This window comes from Scyliorhinus torazame, chromosome 16 (assembly GCF_047496885.1).
Source record: "Scyliorhinus torazame isolate Kashiwa2021f chromosome 16, sScyTor2.1, whole genome shotgun sequence".
Taxonomy (NCBI): Eukaryota; Metazoa; Chordata; class Chondrichthyes; order Carcharhiniformes; family Scyliorhinidae; genus Scyliorhinus; species Scyliorhinus torazame.
The window spans coordinates 188058688-188076359 of record NC_092722.1 but is presented as its reverse complement, the minus strand read 5'-3'; the positions used below and the strand labels follow the sequence as shown (position 1 = coordinate 188076359).

At 46.3% G+C, this 17672-nt stretch overlaps 1 protein-coding gene across 2 annotated transcripts in view; it reads right to left on the bottom strand.

The window, feature by feature from the left end:
* crtac1b (cartilage acidic protein 1b) overlaps window positions 1–17672 on the bottom strand; it is a 401398-nt gene that overhangs the window by 218050 nt on the left and 165676 nt on the right. For both annotated transcript variants that reach the window (XM_072479631.1, XM_072479632.1), the window contains exon 5: window positions 10200–10356. In XM_072479631.1, coding sequence (XP_072335732.1) covers window positions 10200–10356 — 157 coding nt within the window. The remainder of the gene's footprint in view (window positions 1–10199; window positions 10357–17672) is intronic.

Genomic DNA, 17672 nt, shown 5'->3' with positions numbered 1-17672 from the left:
ACCTTTTTGGACACGAAGAGCAATTTATCACGGCCAATCTACCTAACATCTTTGGACTGTGGGAGGAAACCGGGGAACCCGGAAAAAACCAACACAGACACGGGGAGAACATGCAGACTCCACACAGACACTGACCCAGCGGGGAATCGATCCTGGGACCCTGGAGCTGTGAAGCAACTGTGCTAACCACTGTGTTACCGTAAGCTGAAAACGCCTCATGGTGCGCGACCTGAACATCCCTGTGGCTCCGTCTCAAGTTGTGCAGCAACAGATGGCGAGCAGGCAGTATATTGTCAGGCAGATATCACGAGGGGGAGTTTAAGAACAGCTGTGGGCAAAGCTCCCAGGTCTTGCCAGTCGAGAGTCAACGGGCAGGTGCGTTTCTACCAAGCTGGCAACTGTGCGAGTGTTTCCTACAAAATTCAAAATCCAGGGGGGGGCTAGCCCTCCCAAATCTACAATTCTGCCACTGGGCGGCGACGGCCTGGCGAATAAGGGGATGGATCAAGGAGCCAGAAGCCGAGTGGGTGGGCGTGGAAGAGGCCTCCTGCATGGGGACCTCCCTCCGGGCCCTCGCCACGGCGACACTCCCATCCCCACCCAAAAAACACTCCAGCAGCCCGGTGGTGATAGCCACCCTCCAGTCCTAGAACCAACTACGGCAACAATTTGGCCTGACTAGAATGTCGGACAAAGCTCCCATCTGCAGCAACCATAGGTTCACACCAGCGCTGACTGACGCCACCTTCAAAACGTGGGGACAGGATGGAGGGACACTGACAGTCAGGGACCTATACATGGACGCAGGATCGCAACACTGGACGAACTGACAGAGAAATTCCAGCTAACCAGGCGGAACGAGCCAAGGTATCTACAATTCAAAAGCTTCCTACGAAAGGAGACAAGGACGCACCCACAAGCGCCACAACAGACATTACTGGACGTGTTACTGGACGCAAGCATCCTAGATAAAGGGAACTGTAGCGACATGTATGACCGACTGGTAGAAGGGGCCGACACCGTACTGGACGCAACAAGAAAGAAATGGGAGGAGGACCTGGGGATTGAAATAGGGTGGGGACTCTGGAGCGAAGCACTGCACAGGGTCAACTCCACCCCCACGTGCGCAAGGCTCAGCCCGACGCAGCTAAAAGTGGTCCATAGAGCCCACTTAACAAGAACCCGTATGAGTAGGTTCTTCCCGGAGGTGGAGGATAGATGTGAACGGTGCCAAGCAGGCCCGGCCAACCACGCCCACATGTTCTGGTCTTGCCCCAGACTTGCGGGGTACTGGACAGCCTTCTTCGAGGCAATGTCCAAAGTGGTGGGGATGAGGGGGGAGCCATGCCTGAAAGTGGCGATCTTCCGGGTATCAGACCAGCCAGATCTATTCCTGGGGAGGAGGGCGGCTCCCCCATGCCTTTGCCGCCCTGATCGCCCGCCGTAGAATCCTGTTCGGCTGGCGGTCAGCAGCACCACCCAAAGCTGCAGACTGGCTGGCGGTCAGCAGCACCACCCAAAGCTGCAGACTGGCTGTCCGACCTCTCGGAATCTCTCCAAATGGAGAAAATCAAATTCGCCATCCGAGGGTCAGACGACGGCTTCCACAGAACGTGGGAGCCATTCACCCAATTGTTCCGGGACCTGTTTGTGGCCAACAAGCAAGCAGAATCAGGGGAAAGTAGCCAAGGCGTGAGAGGGAGAGATAGACCGGGGGGCGGGGCGGGGGGTGGGGGTGGGGAGGGTGGGGGGTGGCAACAGCTAAAAGAGAAAATAAAGGCGAACCACAGGAGGGGAGGAGTTGGGGGGAGAGGGATGGGACAGGGATCAAGAGAGGAGAACCAGGGAGGTGGGGGGGAGGCAGGGGAATGATAGCCGGGAGGAGGGCACGGGAAATTATAACAAACTTGGCACCTACAGGAACAGAGAACAAGGAGAATCCAGGCGAAAGACGTGACGAACGGCTGAAGCGGAGGTGAACGCGAGACGACAAAGGCAGCGAGATCCGTCCGGGAGAAGCAAGCGACAACACCAACACCGAACCCATTCGAGTATCGCCCTCTGTAATTGTTTCTCCGGCACCCAAATGTATACTTACCTCCCCAGTCTCCACCCCCCTCCCTCCCCCACCCTCCCCCTACGAACAGTTGCCTAATTATGTGTTGTAAATAATATTGCCAGTTGTACAGATTTGCTGATGTTCAGCTGGTGCACAATACCTTACCAGTTATTCTATTTTATTTTTTCTTTTCTTTTTTATTATTACTTTTTTTGGTCTGTTTGGGTGTGCCCTTCTCTTCTATATATGTACATATATATATTTCTTATTCTGTGTACATAACGGTAAATATACTTTGTTCAAAAACCCAATAAAAACATTTATATAAAAAAAACTGTGCGAGTGTTTGAGGTGCATTCGTCACCAAGGTACTGGCCAAGCTGTACCACCTAAAGAAATAGGAGCAGGAGTAGGCCATTCGGCCCCTCAAGCCTGCTCTGCCAGGCAGCACGGTGGCACAGTGGTTAACAGTGCCGCCTCACAGCGCCAGGGACCCGGGTTTAATTCCGGCCTCGGGAGACTGTCTGTGTGGAGTTTGCACTTTCTCCCCGTGTCTGCGTGGGTTTCCTCCGGGTGCTCTGGTTTCCTCCCACAGCCCAAAAATGTGCAGATTAGATGGACTGGCCACGCTAAATTGCCCCTTGGTATCCAAAGATGGTTAGGTTACGAGGTTGTGGGGTTAGGGCAAGGTAGTGGGCCGAGGCGGGGTGCTCTTTCAGAGTGTTGGTGCAGACTCGATGGGCCGAATGGCGTTCTTCTCCACTGTAGGGATTCTATGATTCTATGAGTTCATGGCTGATCTCTTACCTCAACTATGCTTCTCCACCCAGACCCCATAACCTTTGGTTGCCTTAACGTCCTGAAATCTGTTGATCCCAGTCTGGAATATACTCAATGACTGAGGATCCACAGGCTTCTATGGGGTAGAGAATCCCGAAGATTCATAATCCTCTGAGTGAATCCTCATTTCATTCCCAAATTGGCCTATCCTCACTCTGAGCCTTTTCCTCCTTCCAGTCAGGGGAAAGCCTATTCGGGTACACAGAGGGAGAACTCAGAATGTCCAATTCACCTAACAAGCATGTCTTTCGGGACTTGTGGGAGGAAACCGGAGCATCCGGAGGAAACCCACGCCGACACGGGGAGACTTCGCACAGACAGTGACCCAAGCAGGGAATCGAACCCGGGACCCTGGCACTGTGAAACAACAGTGCTAACCACTGTGCTGTGGGATAAACTCCTCATACTATGTTATACGAATGCGATGTGTGCCACTTCTGATTCTCTCTCATTGCGGCTACAACAAAGAACATAACAGGTTTGTGAAAAGGAACAGTTTAGCGAGGACAAATGTGGGCCCTCTACAGGTGGGTACAGGAGAATGTATAACTGGAAAACAAGGAAATGGCGAAGAAACTGAACAGTTAGTTTGCATTTGACTGCACGGAAGAAGATACAAAAGATCTCCCAGAAGTACAAGGCAACGAAGGGTCTTGTGAAAATAAGAAAGAAAATAATTTTAGTAAAATGCCAGTACTTGAAAAGTAACTGGATTGAAGGTTGTTAAATCCCCTGGACCGGATGAACTTCAACCCAAAGTGCTGAAGGAAGTGACCAGAGAGATAATGGATCCATTGGTAATTATCTTTCAAAATTCTACAGATTCTGGAAAAGTTTCTGCAGACTACAAATTGGCTAACATAACCCCACTATTTAAGAAGGGAGGAAGGGGGAGAATGGGGAATTGCAGATCTCTTTGTTTGACGTCAGGAGCCGAGAAAACGTTGGAATTGATTAAGAATGTGATAACTGGACATTCAGGAAAGAATGATAAAACTGGGCAGAATCATAATGGATTTATGAAAGGGAAATAATGTTTGACAAACTTGTTGGAGTTCTTTGAGGACATTACATGTAGCATAAATTAAGGAGAACCAGTGGATGTGATACATTTGAATTTTCAGAAAACTTTTGATAAGTTTGATAAGGAGGTCAGTAAATAAAATTAGAGTCCACAGGATTGGGACCTAGTATGGATTGAAAATTAATTGTCAGACAGAAAGCAGAGAATAGGGATAAACAGGTCGGGCTCCAACTATTTATAATATATATTAGTGACTTTTAAAAAATTCTTTATTATCACGAGTAGGCTCACATTAACACTGCAATGAAGTTACTGTGAAAATCCCCTCGTCGCCACATTCCCGGGGCCTGTTCGGGTACACTGAGGGAGAATTCAGAATGTCCAATTCACCTAACAGCACGTCTTTCGGGACTTGTGAGAGGAAACCGGAGCGCCCGGAGGAAACCCACGCAGACACGTGGAGAATGTGCAGACTCCGCACAGACAGTGGCCCAAGACGGGAATCGAACCCGGGACCCTGGAGTTGTGAAGCAACGGTGCTAACCACTGTGCTGCCGTGCCGCCCACTTGGATGAAGATTCTATCGCCAAATTTGCAGACGACACCAAAAATAGGTGGGAAAATAAGTTGCAATGAGAAATTTACAATTGGATATAGGTAGGTTAGGTGGGTGAGCCAAATTTTGGCAGATGGAGTTGAATCTGGAGATGTGTGAGATCATCTATTTTGATTTGAAAAATGAAAAGGCAACTTATTATTTAAGTGGAGAGAAACTTCAGAGTGCTTGGCTGCAGTGGGATCTGGGTGTCCTTGTGCATGACTCTCAGAAAACCAGTATGTAACAAGTAGCTCAAAGAAACATAGTTTATTTACAGTAACTATTGTATATATCACATGGTAGATCCCAGCTGAACCTGCTCTGCCGCTGACAAACTAATCGGCTTTATATACCCTGCGACTAGACATTGTTCAGAGGTCCCCTGCCCCCTTAACGGGGAACTCGTATTCTGCAAGGTTCACGGCAAAGTTAATTGTTCCCGTAAGTTATAACGTTATAACAAACAGAAAGACAGAGAATTAAATAGTTCGGGACTTGTGGGAGGAAAACAGAGCACCTGGAGGAAACCCACGAAGGCATGGGGAGTGGTTGAGAAGTGTTGATGTCCAAAGGGACCTGGATGTCCTTGTTCTTGTAGATAGCGGACAGTCTTTGTAGAGTCAGGAGGTGAGTTGCTCACCACAGTATCGAGTCATACTGCACAGAAAGAGGTCCTTCGGCCCATCGTGTGTGCGCCGGCCTAGAAGCACCTATCCATTCTAACCCCGTTTTCCAGCACTTGGTCCATGGCCTCTGACCTGCCTAGTTGAAGAAATCTTATGGGATCTTAACCTGTCGAACTACACCAAGTTTGGGGGAAGCTTAGTTGATGAATCAAGTCCTGGCGCAATACGACAAGTTGTAAGATTTGTACTATTTGTAGACTGTGTTAAGTTGTTCGATTCCTTGTATTATTCGACTGTGTATAGTTGAAGGAATTTATATCATCTCTGCTATTCGGTTATCAGTAGCACTTTGCGAATACTGGAACTCAGCAGAAATTTGCAGTATAAACTTCTCAGGTGCCAAAAAAGAATTGTTTTATTTGTAGTCGCTTGATTACAATTTGAAAGTCATTTAAAAGGCAATTCGTAGACAATTCGAAGCTTTCAGAGACTTACAGACATTATCTTTCTTTGCTTAGGCAGACAGCTCGAAAGTAACTTTTAAAAGGTCAAAGTCTGGCAATGAAACATGAAGAGAGAGAGAAAGCTAATCTTCAGCTAAACTCAAACTCAAAGTCAAAAGTGGACTAGCATCACTGACACAGACTGGTAGACTGACAGAACCCCCAAAAACAAAACTAAAATGGAGACTATAATCAAAGGCAACACAAAGACATCTCCTCAACACACACTAAAGACAATACAGCACAACACACCCCCAAAGACAATACACTAAAATGGCGGGCGGAAACTTTTCAGTTATACACTTTCATATCTGTCTTAAGTCATCTAATTACACCCCAATATAATCCTAATTGGTTTGGGTTAGACTCAAACACATTTGATTTGATGGTAAGCCGTCCATCTTCAATGTGCAACATCAGCTTTTTAATTGTTTCATGTCTACATGTTATGGAATGTGATATTTTGCTAATCTTTTAGCTGGCTTGGCTAATGTAACAATTGAGACTTCATATCGAGAATATATATATGATTCAATGCTCTTACAAACTGCATTGGACTCTTGCCACCTAGTTGCAATGGAACTCAGTCTTTGGCCTTGATAATTAGCACAAGCAGTGTCAAATTGTCTTGCAACTGTGCTGCTATAATCTTATAATGGAATTTTATGCTGTTTCATGTATCATATTGAAGTCCTGAATTTATGTGAGCTGAAATTCTCATTTTTAAAAAAATGAGTACTAAAACAGCTATTTTTTACCTATACTAGTTGTATTTGAAATACCTGGCTTCTACACTAGTCCAGTTCAGTTTCTGAACCCCCCTCAGAATGTTGATCGTTTTTGTGAAGGTGGGAAGAAAGGGGGTCCTCATCTTTTGGGTTGCCCTTTGCGCTGTTACCCCTTCCCCTTTGTTCTTCGTCTCCTGACCTCCAAAACACAACCCCCCCGACCCCCATCCCCGGGCTGCCCAACACACCACCCAGTCTGGGTGCCATAGCTGCCTCTCTAGCGTTCCCGCTTGCGGTCCCAGCAGTGCCTGTTTCTGAATTCTAGCTTTGCCAGGACTACGGGTGCTCCAGCCAATCAAATTGACGAACAGCTCATCCCCTCTCCCACCCACCCCCGTAAATTTCAGCCAATGGAGGGAGAGCGAGGGGCTAATGGAATTGCTCCTTCAGAGACCCGGTGCAGCCTCAATGATCTGAATGACCTCCTTCTGTGCAGCGCTATGTGCTTGTATGATATCGAGCAGATGAGCCAAGGCAGGTCAATGATCATCTTCATCTTTTGTGTCAAACTATTACAACCCATGGCACAGCATAGAGAAGCTAAATTACTCTGGAACATCAAATACACACTCGACCCAAGAATAGAGACTTCCTTTGTATAAACAACGTTTAGAAGTATTCTGTCCGGCAAACAAATCTCACTTGTCCTCCAGGAGGTGGTGAACCTTTTTTTGCAGATCCCTAGCGCAGCAGGATCACCATGGCCCAGAGGAGGAGCCATCAGAACGAGCTCACCCCCCACTATGCAGGCAGCCTGAGGTCAGAACGAACCTCTATTCACAGCTCAGGTGCTCCAACTCCGAACCAGCTCTTGGCTTCAAATTCAGCAGCGATTAGACAAATCGTTCACTTCAGACACCCAGCGCTGTGAGCTTGGTTTATAAATCATTTCTTGCTGTAATTGCTTTTTAATTTTAATTTTCTCCTCTAGCATGATGCACTGTGGGGGATTGCCAGACCCCCTGTCATAAAATAGGCTCTGGGAAATTTGCTCACATAATTGGAACTGCGATATTGTTCCAAATTGGAAGAATTCCTCCCATTCAGATTTGAGCAGCATACTAACGGGCACTGGAGAGTGAACACTGGTTAGGAAGCACTGGTTAGTGAGCATGAGTTAATGAGTACTGGTTAGTGAGTGCTGGCTAGTGAATATTGGTTAGTGAACACTGGTTAATGAGAACTGGTTATTGAACGTTGGTTTGTGGACATTGAGTTAATGAGCACTGGATTGTGAGCACTGGTTTGTGGATGATGAGTTAATGAGCACTGGATTGTGTGCACTGGATTGTGGATAGGAATGGATGTACCTTGTGAGTCGAGTGTAACAAACTCAAATACCCTGGGCGGGATTCTCCGTTTCTGACGTGTTGACGCCGGGGAAGAATTGTGGAATTTCACAACAGCAAAACTGGAGCCGAACTTAGACCTATTCCACTACTATTGAGGAGTTAGCACTGGCGCCATGCGGAACACAATCGATTCCAATGCAAAATGGTGCGGGATTCGCCGGGTCCATGATTGACACGGACAATCTGCAGCCACATATTCACACTTCACTCCCCACACACACTCATCCCAGCCAACACAATGGCACTGGTTGTACTGGATCATGCCCATACAGCTGGTGTGTCGGCTGGGGGCCAGAGGGCACCTTGGAGGTGTGGCCTGGGGGACACCCATATGACCCGTGGCTCTAAGTTCAGAGTGGGCAGTCAGCAGCGTGCGCAGCTGCATTGCTACCTTGCCGGCTGCGCCAATGATGCCCGTCCATCCCAACCCCACAGCCCATCTCCTGACCACTCCCTGCTACTAACCCCGTGATGCACAATCAATTGCACAAAGACTAAAGTTGGGTACAACTGTGGCTTTATTACAGTCAGATGTGTGGCCTCCTGCTGCAGCTGGCGAAATGGCAGGGCACTGGAGGACATGCATATTTATACAGTTCTCCCTGGGCGGAGCCAGTCGGCAGGAGCTACCGGCGAACCTGTAGTGCAGGTCCCACCTTACATCCCCTAATGCATTGGTTCACCACACCCCGGCAGAAGCCCCTGTCAGCAAACTATAGCAATGTTGGACACCTTCCGCACCTCCTCTCTCTCCCTCAGTAGCCACAACGCCGGTTTCACGATTTTTAAAAGCACCGTCGGGAATTCGGCCCATCGGAGACGGAGCATCGCGGACGCCCCAGAGAATGCCAGGTCGGGTCCGCTAATGACGTGCAAAAGGTATTTACTGTACGTGTGTTCCGGGCCCCATTGACGCCGCTGTCGAGGTGACGGAGAATTCCGATTTGGCGTCAAATCGGCCCCCACTGCGCATTTTGGCGGGGAACCTATTTTCCACCCAATCGCTGCTCCCTGTCTGCCCGCTCAGAGAATGTAACAGGCCCAGAGTGCACCTCGCACCTCCCCCAACCTCCAACCCCACCACACACATACACACCGCCGCCACCACCAGAACCACCACCACCAGGGCTGCTGCCACTGTCACCACCAAATGATCTGGACATCATCTCATTACTGCTAATGTGCAACCTGACGGTCACCACTCCGGCATTACAACCGGTACGGATTGAAGTATCTCATTGGTTCTGAATTGCTTTAGGATGCCCTGATGTTGTTAACGAGGCTACATAAATAAAATTATGACTTTGTGTTACATTCTGCACCAAGTTGGCGGCAGGGACCAGGAGCAAGTGTTTCCTCCTGCCTCCCCCACCCCCCTGCCCCTACCCCACCCCGCCCCACCGCCACTCTCCCTGTCTCCCACCCCTCCCCGCCTCCCCATTTCATTCACAAGCCTGCCCTTTGACTATGCACATTGTGTTCCACCCCCACAATGCAGAGATCCTGGGATGGAACACAGATTGGTGGAGGTCAGGTTTAGTGGGTCCCTGCCCTTTTAGGACATTTCTGACCTTATTGAAAGCCTCGATGTCGAGGGAAACAACTGAACAACATCGAACTATGTGTCCCCATCAACAGTGCTTCAACCAACATCACGGAAGGAAAATGGAGAGAAAGTTTGAAGGAGCAGAAAGCAGCAATAGATCCGAGAATATGGGATAGACCAATCCATGAGAGCATGGGCTGTGAGTAGGCTATTGAGCCCCTTGAACCTGCTCCGCCATTCAATAAGATCAGGATTGTGACCTTAACTCCGCTTTCCTCTCTGTCCCCCATAACCCTGGGCTCGATTATTGTTTAAAAGGCTGTCTATTCAAAGGTCCGGACCCACAGGTTCTCTGGGGACGAGAACGCCAAACACTCCAGACCCATGATAAATGCAATAGTATAGATACAGCAGTATAACTCAGCGGAATAGATACAGTAGTATGGATACAGTAGTATAGATACAGCAGTTTTGATACAGTAGTGTTGATACAATAGTATAGATACTGCAGTCTAGACACAGCAGTATGGGTACAGCAGTATGCGTACAGATAGGATATAGGCCACCATCAGGCAAATGGAATTAGCGTAGATGGGCTTTTTGGTTCAGGTTGTTTATATATAGGATGAATTTTCCAGCTTTTCTTTCTCCAACGTTACTTTTGTTTCATCACAATCTATCTTGTTATCCTATTAGTTTGCAATTATTAAGGGCGGATTTCAAAATGAAGTTTTAAATGTTACACATTGCAACACAGAGTTTAAACAGCAGCTTCCACTATAGTGCCTCCGCAAGCTTTAACACATCAGTAAACGTCATCGATGCTGTGTGCTGACACCAAAGCTTCTCACAAAGCCTCCTACCTGTGAACTTGTCGACTCCCGCCTCAGCTGCGACGTTGGAAAGGGCAACAATCCCCAGTGACAGGTTGCTAGCGGCTTCATCCATTTCGATAAGAGCGTGGGGGCCAATGCTGCCACTCGCATAGTTGGCCACGTAAACAGAATATTTCCCGGAGCCCTGTGAAAGAGAGAAAGTGAGAGTGAAAGCAGCAATGATATCATTGAGACATCACTGTAGCTGCAAGTCTTTCAATTGATTGATCAGATATAGCACCACCAGTCTGAATCTGAACAGAGGTCACGTTAATGCAGAAGGTACTGAAATCTGGGTTGCTCTTAGTACACCAACTTTTTGGAGGATTCACTTTGTGGCATTGCAGAACCTGAATATTACTGAGAAGGGATATTTATACTGCAGTATCTATACTACTGAACTATACAGCTGTATCCATACTGTTGTATCTATACTACAGAATCTATACCACGGAATCTATATTGATGCATCCATTCTGCTGTATTTATACTACAGTATCTATACTACTGTATCTATACTGCTGTATCTAAACTGTTGCATCTATACTACAGAATCTATACTCCTGTATCTATACTGCTACATCTATACTGCTGCATTAACAGTACTGTATTTATACGGATGTATCTATACTGCTGTATTTATACTGCATAATCTATACTACTGCGTCTCTACTATTGTATCTAGAATTCGGTATCTATACTACAGAATCTATACTACTATATCTATAATTATGTATCTATATGGCTGCATCTATACTGCTGTATCTATACTATAGAATCCACCACTGTGTCTATTCTGCTGTATCTATACTGCTGCATCTATAGTATCATAGCTATACTACTGTATCTACATTACTGTATCTATAATGCAGAATCTATACTGTTGTATCTATACTGCTGTATCCATACTGCTGTATCCATACGGTTGTATCCATACTATTGTATCAACACTACTGTATCTATACTGCTGTATCTATACTTCTGTATCTATTCCGCTGAGTCTATACTGCTGTATCTATACTATTGCATTTATACAACTACATCTATGTTTCTATAGAAGGATATAGGCCAAATGCAGGCAAATGGAATTAGCTTAGATGGGCTTTTGGTTCAGGGTGTTTATATATAGGGGGAATTTTCCAGCTTTCCTTTCTCCAACATTACTTTTGTTTCATCACAATCTATCTTGTTATCCTATTAGTGTGCAGTTATTAAATCAATTAAGTAGATGCAATTTGCTATCCTGGTAAACCTGTTTCCAACCTAACAAAGCATGCTGAGGTAATGGCCTCTGCCTGCTCTCAACAGCAAAGCACTGCCCTGACCTATCTTTAGGTTTCTGGGAATACGGGTAAAAACAAAAGTGGTCTTCTTTTAAGAAGGCTCGATTTCAACTTCAGAAATTTTAGGATATTACACCTCTAATAATGAAAAGGGGCACATCATGCTTATCTCTTTTGATTACTTTGGTTCTGCACTGTTCTTTAGTTGTAAAATTATTTATTAAGTGGTTCTGGATTGCTCCAAAATTAACAGTTTGTTAAGAATTATTCTTGCTCCTATTCTTCATTAGGATTTTAACCCCCTCTCTCTCCTTACTCACACCCCACTGCTACGCACTAACCCATGGTGAAGAAGGACAATTAGTGGCTGCATTCAGACTTCTATGGGTTCCCCCGCATGTTGGGGAACGGATGTACACCCCTGCATGATTAGCCATTAGATTATTTCTCAGTTTGATTCCTTTGTCCCCTGTATTGTAATTGAAATGGTGAACTTGTTAACTGCACAATTGTTGGCATGAATTTTGGTACGACTGCTCCACAATGCAATGTGTTGTCAACTGATAACACTTAACAAATTAAATTGGGTTAATTTTTCTTCTGCTGGTTTAAACCCATAATTTCTCATGGCTTCTTGTCTGTAACACCCGCTGTTAACTTGCTGCTGAAACTCCACGTGAACTACAATTTCAAGAGCTGGAATGTTAATTTCAAACCCAGCAAAAAGAAAATAGTTTTGCAGTTGAATCCAAGTTTAATCTTTTGAGAATGGGCCTCAGGAAGTTTCCCATTTCCAACGTGGGCTGAATAATTCTGCCCTGTTGCCTTGACGTCAAGCCACTGAAGTGACATTGGCCTACTTTCCACATTGATGTTTACATGGTAGCAGGTTTTACATTTTAGTTGTTACACGTCAACGCTGTGCAATGCTGTGCCAGCATTAAATTATCAAAATGCTCTCACCAGCAGTGATGGAACTATATTCACGAGAACTTGGCCACCCTGATAGTTTAGAACTGAACACTCATTCTTCAGGCACTGTGCATATTTGGGAGAGTTTGAGCTGGAGTGTTCTGTCATGATATTCAAACACACATCACAACACACACACCAGGATAGACAGACCAACAGACCAATGAGCACACATAACACGACAGCCAATCACAGACAAGAGCAGACACAGTATAAGACAAGAAACACGACTCCTGCTGGCCAGTCCATCTGGAGACAGGACAAGGCCAGGACCTCATTAACAAGACACTCACACAGTCACCACGTGCTGAGTACCAAGACAGATGTGTAAATAACTAGTTGGAATAAAACTGTGTTGTACCAATCGCAACCGTGTTGGTTCGTCTGTACCTCAGAGCACCCAACACCACATGTTCCACCCCGCCCGCCGCAAGATCGCCACAGACGGGACGCAGACCATGTGAAGGCCCATTCTACAGCCTCCCGGTCTCAACATCGAATTCAACAACTTCAGGTGGTTAGCTCTACCCCACCACGACCCATTTGTTTCCATCCCATTTAATTTGAACTGTCTTTTACCATTTCTTTCTCTCTTGCCTTTCTTTATATATATTTACCCACCTCCCCACCTTTCCTTACCCTTTCTCCCCTTTGCTTCCCCCTTCCCCTCCCCTCACATCTACATCTGTCACAGTTTACCCTCTGATGTTAGTTTCTCTGCAGTTTGGCCTTTCACACCTTTTGCTCTCTCTGGGGACTGCCGTTAGCACTCTTTCCCCTTGCTTTCTGCGGCTATTAGCACTCCGTTTCCCTGGGTTTCTGTGGCTATGACTCATCTTTCATTCTCACGCTACAGAATAAATATCTCTGTTAGCTTTGACAAAGGGTCATCTGGACTCGAAACGTCAGCTCTTTCCTCTCCCGACAGATGCTGCCAGACCTGCTGAGATTTTCCAGCATTTTCTCTTTGTTTTCAGATTCCAGCACCTGCGGCAATTTGCTTTTATTAAAGGTCCGTTGATCCCGGGTGGGAATTCCGGTCACCGGGCGTGCGCGGCCGGAGAATCCCGCCCTTTATTCCCATCTTAAAACGCTCACAATGCAACTATATTAACTTCATTCTGCCATTTGATGTTTCACTGAAATCCTGGCGGCAAAGTGATTTCCTTTTTACAAAATTCACGTGCATTTAAATTTGTAATTTTTATTCGGAAAACAACTTATACTTCCGTAGCACCTTTAACATAAAGAAGCATTCCTAGATGCTTCACAGGCGCAATACAAAATAAAGTATAACACCAAGCCACATAAGGAGATATTAGATTAAATGACCAGATGCTCGGTCTTGAGGTTTAAGGAGTGGCTTGAGGGAGAATAGTGAGGTAGAGAGGGGGAGTGGTGTATGGAGGAAATTCCAGAGCTTGGGCCTCGGCAACTGAACACATGCCCGCCAAAAGTGAGGGAGTAATGGTTGGGAATGCACACGAGGTCGGAACCAGAGGAGCAGAAATAGTTTGGAAGACTGTGGGTTGGAGGAGATTACAGACACAGGGAGGGGCAAGGCCATGGAGGAATTGAAAACCAGGATGAGACTTGTTAAATAAAGATTTTGCTTGACTGGGCGCCCGTATGGGTCAGTGGGCTGATAGGGGAACGGAACCTGGTGCGCGTTAAGATGTGGGTGGCAGAGTTTTGGATGACCCCCAAGTCATTGTTGGTTTCATACCAGTGCAGCACTCCAAACGATTTAAAAGCTCTAGATTTACTGAAAGGCACTACAACTTAACTGAAAAGGACTGCTGTGTTGCAGAAGCTTAGTGGGTCCTCCAGTTCCTCGGCCAAAAGCAAATACTTTGTGAATTCCCACTAATATGTTTCTCTACACTTAGCCAGATTGGGTGAAATCACCAACTGCTGAACTCGGAGTGAAGAGATGACCTGTGCTGGACAATAACTTTGAAAACTGAAGTGCCAGTGAGAGGTGGTTAGCACTGCTGCCTCACAGTGCCAGGGTCCCGGGTTCAATTACGGCCTCGGCTGACTCTCTGAGTGGCGTTTGTACTTTGACCCCAGATCAGGGTGGGTTTCCTCCGCGTGCTCCACTTTCCTCCCACAGTCCAAAGATTTGCAGGTTAGGTGGATTGGCCATGCCAAATTCCCCCTTAGTGTCCAAAAGGTTAGATTGTGTCATTGGGATAGGGCAGGGGCCTGACTCTCGGTAGGGTACACTTTCGGATGGTATACATACAGAATAACAGATACCCAGGAGTGAGTTACAGACTGGAATCTAATCGAGGGGTTTGGGTGGTTTATATATAGAATAACAGGTACCCGGGAGTGAGTTACAGGCTGGAATCAAATCGAGGGGTTTGGGTGGTTTATATATAGAATAACAGGTACCCGGGAGTGAGTTACAGGCTGGAATCTAATCGAGGGGTTTGGGTGGTTTATATATAGTATAACAGACACCCGGGAGTGAGTTACAGACTGGAATCTAATCGAGGGGTTTGGGTGGTTTATATGTAGAATAACAGATACCCGGGAGTGAGTTACAGACTGGAATCTAATCGAGGGGTTCGGGGTGGTTTATATGTAGAATAACAGATACCCGGGAGTGAGTTACACACTGGAATCTAATCGAGGGGTTCGGGTGGTTTATATATAGAATAACAGATACCCGGGAGTGAGTTACAGACTGGAATCTAATCGAGGGGTTCGGGGTGGTTTATATATAGAATAACAGATACCCGGGAGTGAGTTACAGACTGGAATCTAATCGAGGGGTTTGGGTGGTTTATATATAGAATAACAGATACCCGGGAGTGAGTTACAGACTGGAATCTAATCGAGGGGTTCGGGTGGTTTATATATAGAATAACAGATACCCGGGAGTGAGTTACACACTGGAATCTAATCGAGGGGTTCGGGTGGTTTATATGTAGAATAACAGATACCCGGGAGTGAGTTACAGACTGGAATCTAATCAAGGGGTTCAGGGTGGTTTACATATAGAATAACAGATACCCGGGAGTGAGTTACAGACTGGAATCTAATTGAGAGATTTGGGTATTTTATACTAAATACAGCAATGCTTCATTATTGGGGTAATGGGGATTGATATCAAAAACTGAAAGAACATTCCTTCATCTGACCTTATGATGGAGGAAAGGTCTTCAATGTAACAGCAGATGATGGCACTACCCTGAGAAACGTCTGCAGTGATGTCCCTGGACAGGAAAAGATGGACCTCCAGCCACCATAACATCTTCATCTAATTATGACTCCAGCCAGTGGAGAGTTTTTCCCCTGATTCCCATCTACGTCTGTTTTTCTAGGGCACTTTGATGCCACTCTTGGTCAATGGCGGTCTTGATGTCAAGGAGAGGCCCTCTCACCCCTTGGGTTCGGCTCGTGTGGCTATGTTTGGACCAGGCCTGTGACGGGGTCAGGAGGTGAGTGGTCCAAGTGAGCATTAGTGAGTAGGTTATTGCTGAGTAAGCACTGCTTGACAGCACTGTCAATGACATCTTTTAGCATTTTGCTTGTGATCGATAATAGACTAACGGGACAGTAATTGGCAGGATTGTATCTGTGTTGCTTATCATGGACAGGACACTGTGATATTACCTTTGGTGGTAATATATTGTTGTTCTTTGCCTTTTGATCCAGAATGGTCCGTTGAGTTGATGACAAAGAAACCACCAATCTTTAGATTGAATCAAGACTAATATATTGGATAACGATTAATTAAATGAAGTTCACACACACTACTGAGCTATAATTAATAATAAAGAAATGTTGAATCTGTCTAGCAATAATCAATAATCTAGTAGTCACTAATGACATCCTCGTGTTAACTCGCTCTAATCTATTCTACTCCTCGTGCTGTTCTCAGTCTTTCTCCTTTGCTAACTACCCAGCATTCACTGAGGTCTGATATTTATACTGAGAACTAGTGGCGCCCTCTAGTGTTTGAATTACACTGAGATGTAATAATTAACCCTTCGCTGGCTTGCCTACATGCATATCATTACAGACACCTGCGCAATTCTGCACATTCTCAGGAAAACGCCTGTGTTGCGGCTGTACTGGAACAGCTTGGCGAGACGTGCAGGCCAGTCTGCAGAACCGTCCTGGGACACTGTGCCAGGACTGAAGTCAGGGTGTTGTCTGATCCACAGCCTTTTGTGGATCAGGACTGTGAATCCAGAGTGCTGAGGCACTCGGAAGATGGTGAGCTCAGGAAGGTGCCCAAAGCAGCTGTCTATCGACAATGAATGAGGACCTTTCCTCATCTGTGTGGTTCAACCCCCCACCCAAAGGAATTGTGTCACTCAGGAGCACTAACCCTAAAGATAGAGGCACAAACCCAAGATGCATCAGATGTAATTTTGTGGGAGATGTCAGACACATTAAGTAAGCCAGCCTTCCTCCCTCCCTGATCCACTCAAATCAATTGATTTGAGTTAACTCCTTATGAAAACTCGCAGATACACAATGTGTCTAGCGCAGCCTGTAATTGTACATCTGGTGGAGGCAGACTGTCACTATGCATCAGGACGAATCTTCTCATCAAAAAACGTACACCCAAAATTAGATCGTCACATTAATCTCGAGAAGAATTCCGCTGCACTTAATGAACATCTGCTCCTTCGCTGTTCACAGACAATCTTTTTTTTTAAACTGAACGACAATTGCCGCCACGAATGGAAAGCAATAACTCAGCACTTTATATATTTCCATCAAGAAGGTGTCATCGCAGAGTAATCATGCTGGATGGTACAAGGCTGCAGAGCTGACAGGGTGAGTTATGGAGAGGATCGAGTCCATGAGACATGGTCGACAGGGAGGATAATGAACGGTCATTAGCGTGCACAGCATGTCATGCTCACCCAATTAGTCAGAAATGTTGGCGGTCTTAACTGCGAGTGTCAGGTGCCAGGCTGCCCAATCTGTCTTCCTGCCAACGTGTCACATAGAAAGGTCACGGTGTCATCCAGGGCCTCAGGTTGGCAGGGGGGGGGGGCCACTTGGTTGGCGGGGAGGGTTTGGGTGCAATGTTAATTGCTCATGTTCCAGTAACCTTCATACAACAGAAAAGACTTGTATTTCTCTAGCACTGTTTAGAACACCCCTACAAAGTGCTTTTGAAGTGCAGGTCCCTGTTGTCATGTGGGACCCGTCATAATATCCACGCGTGTATATA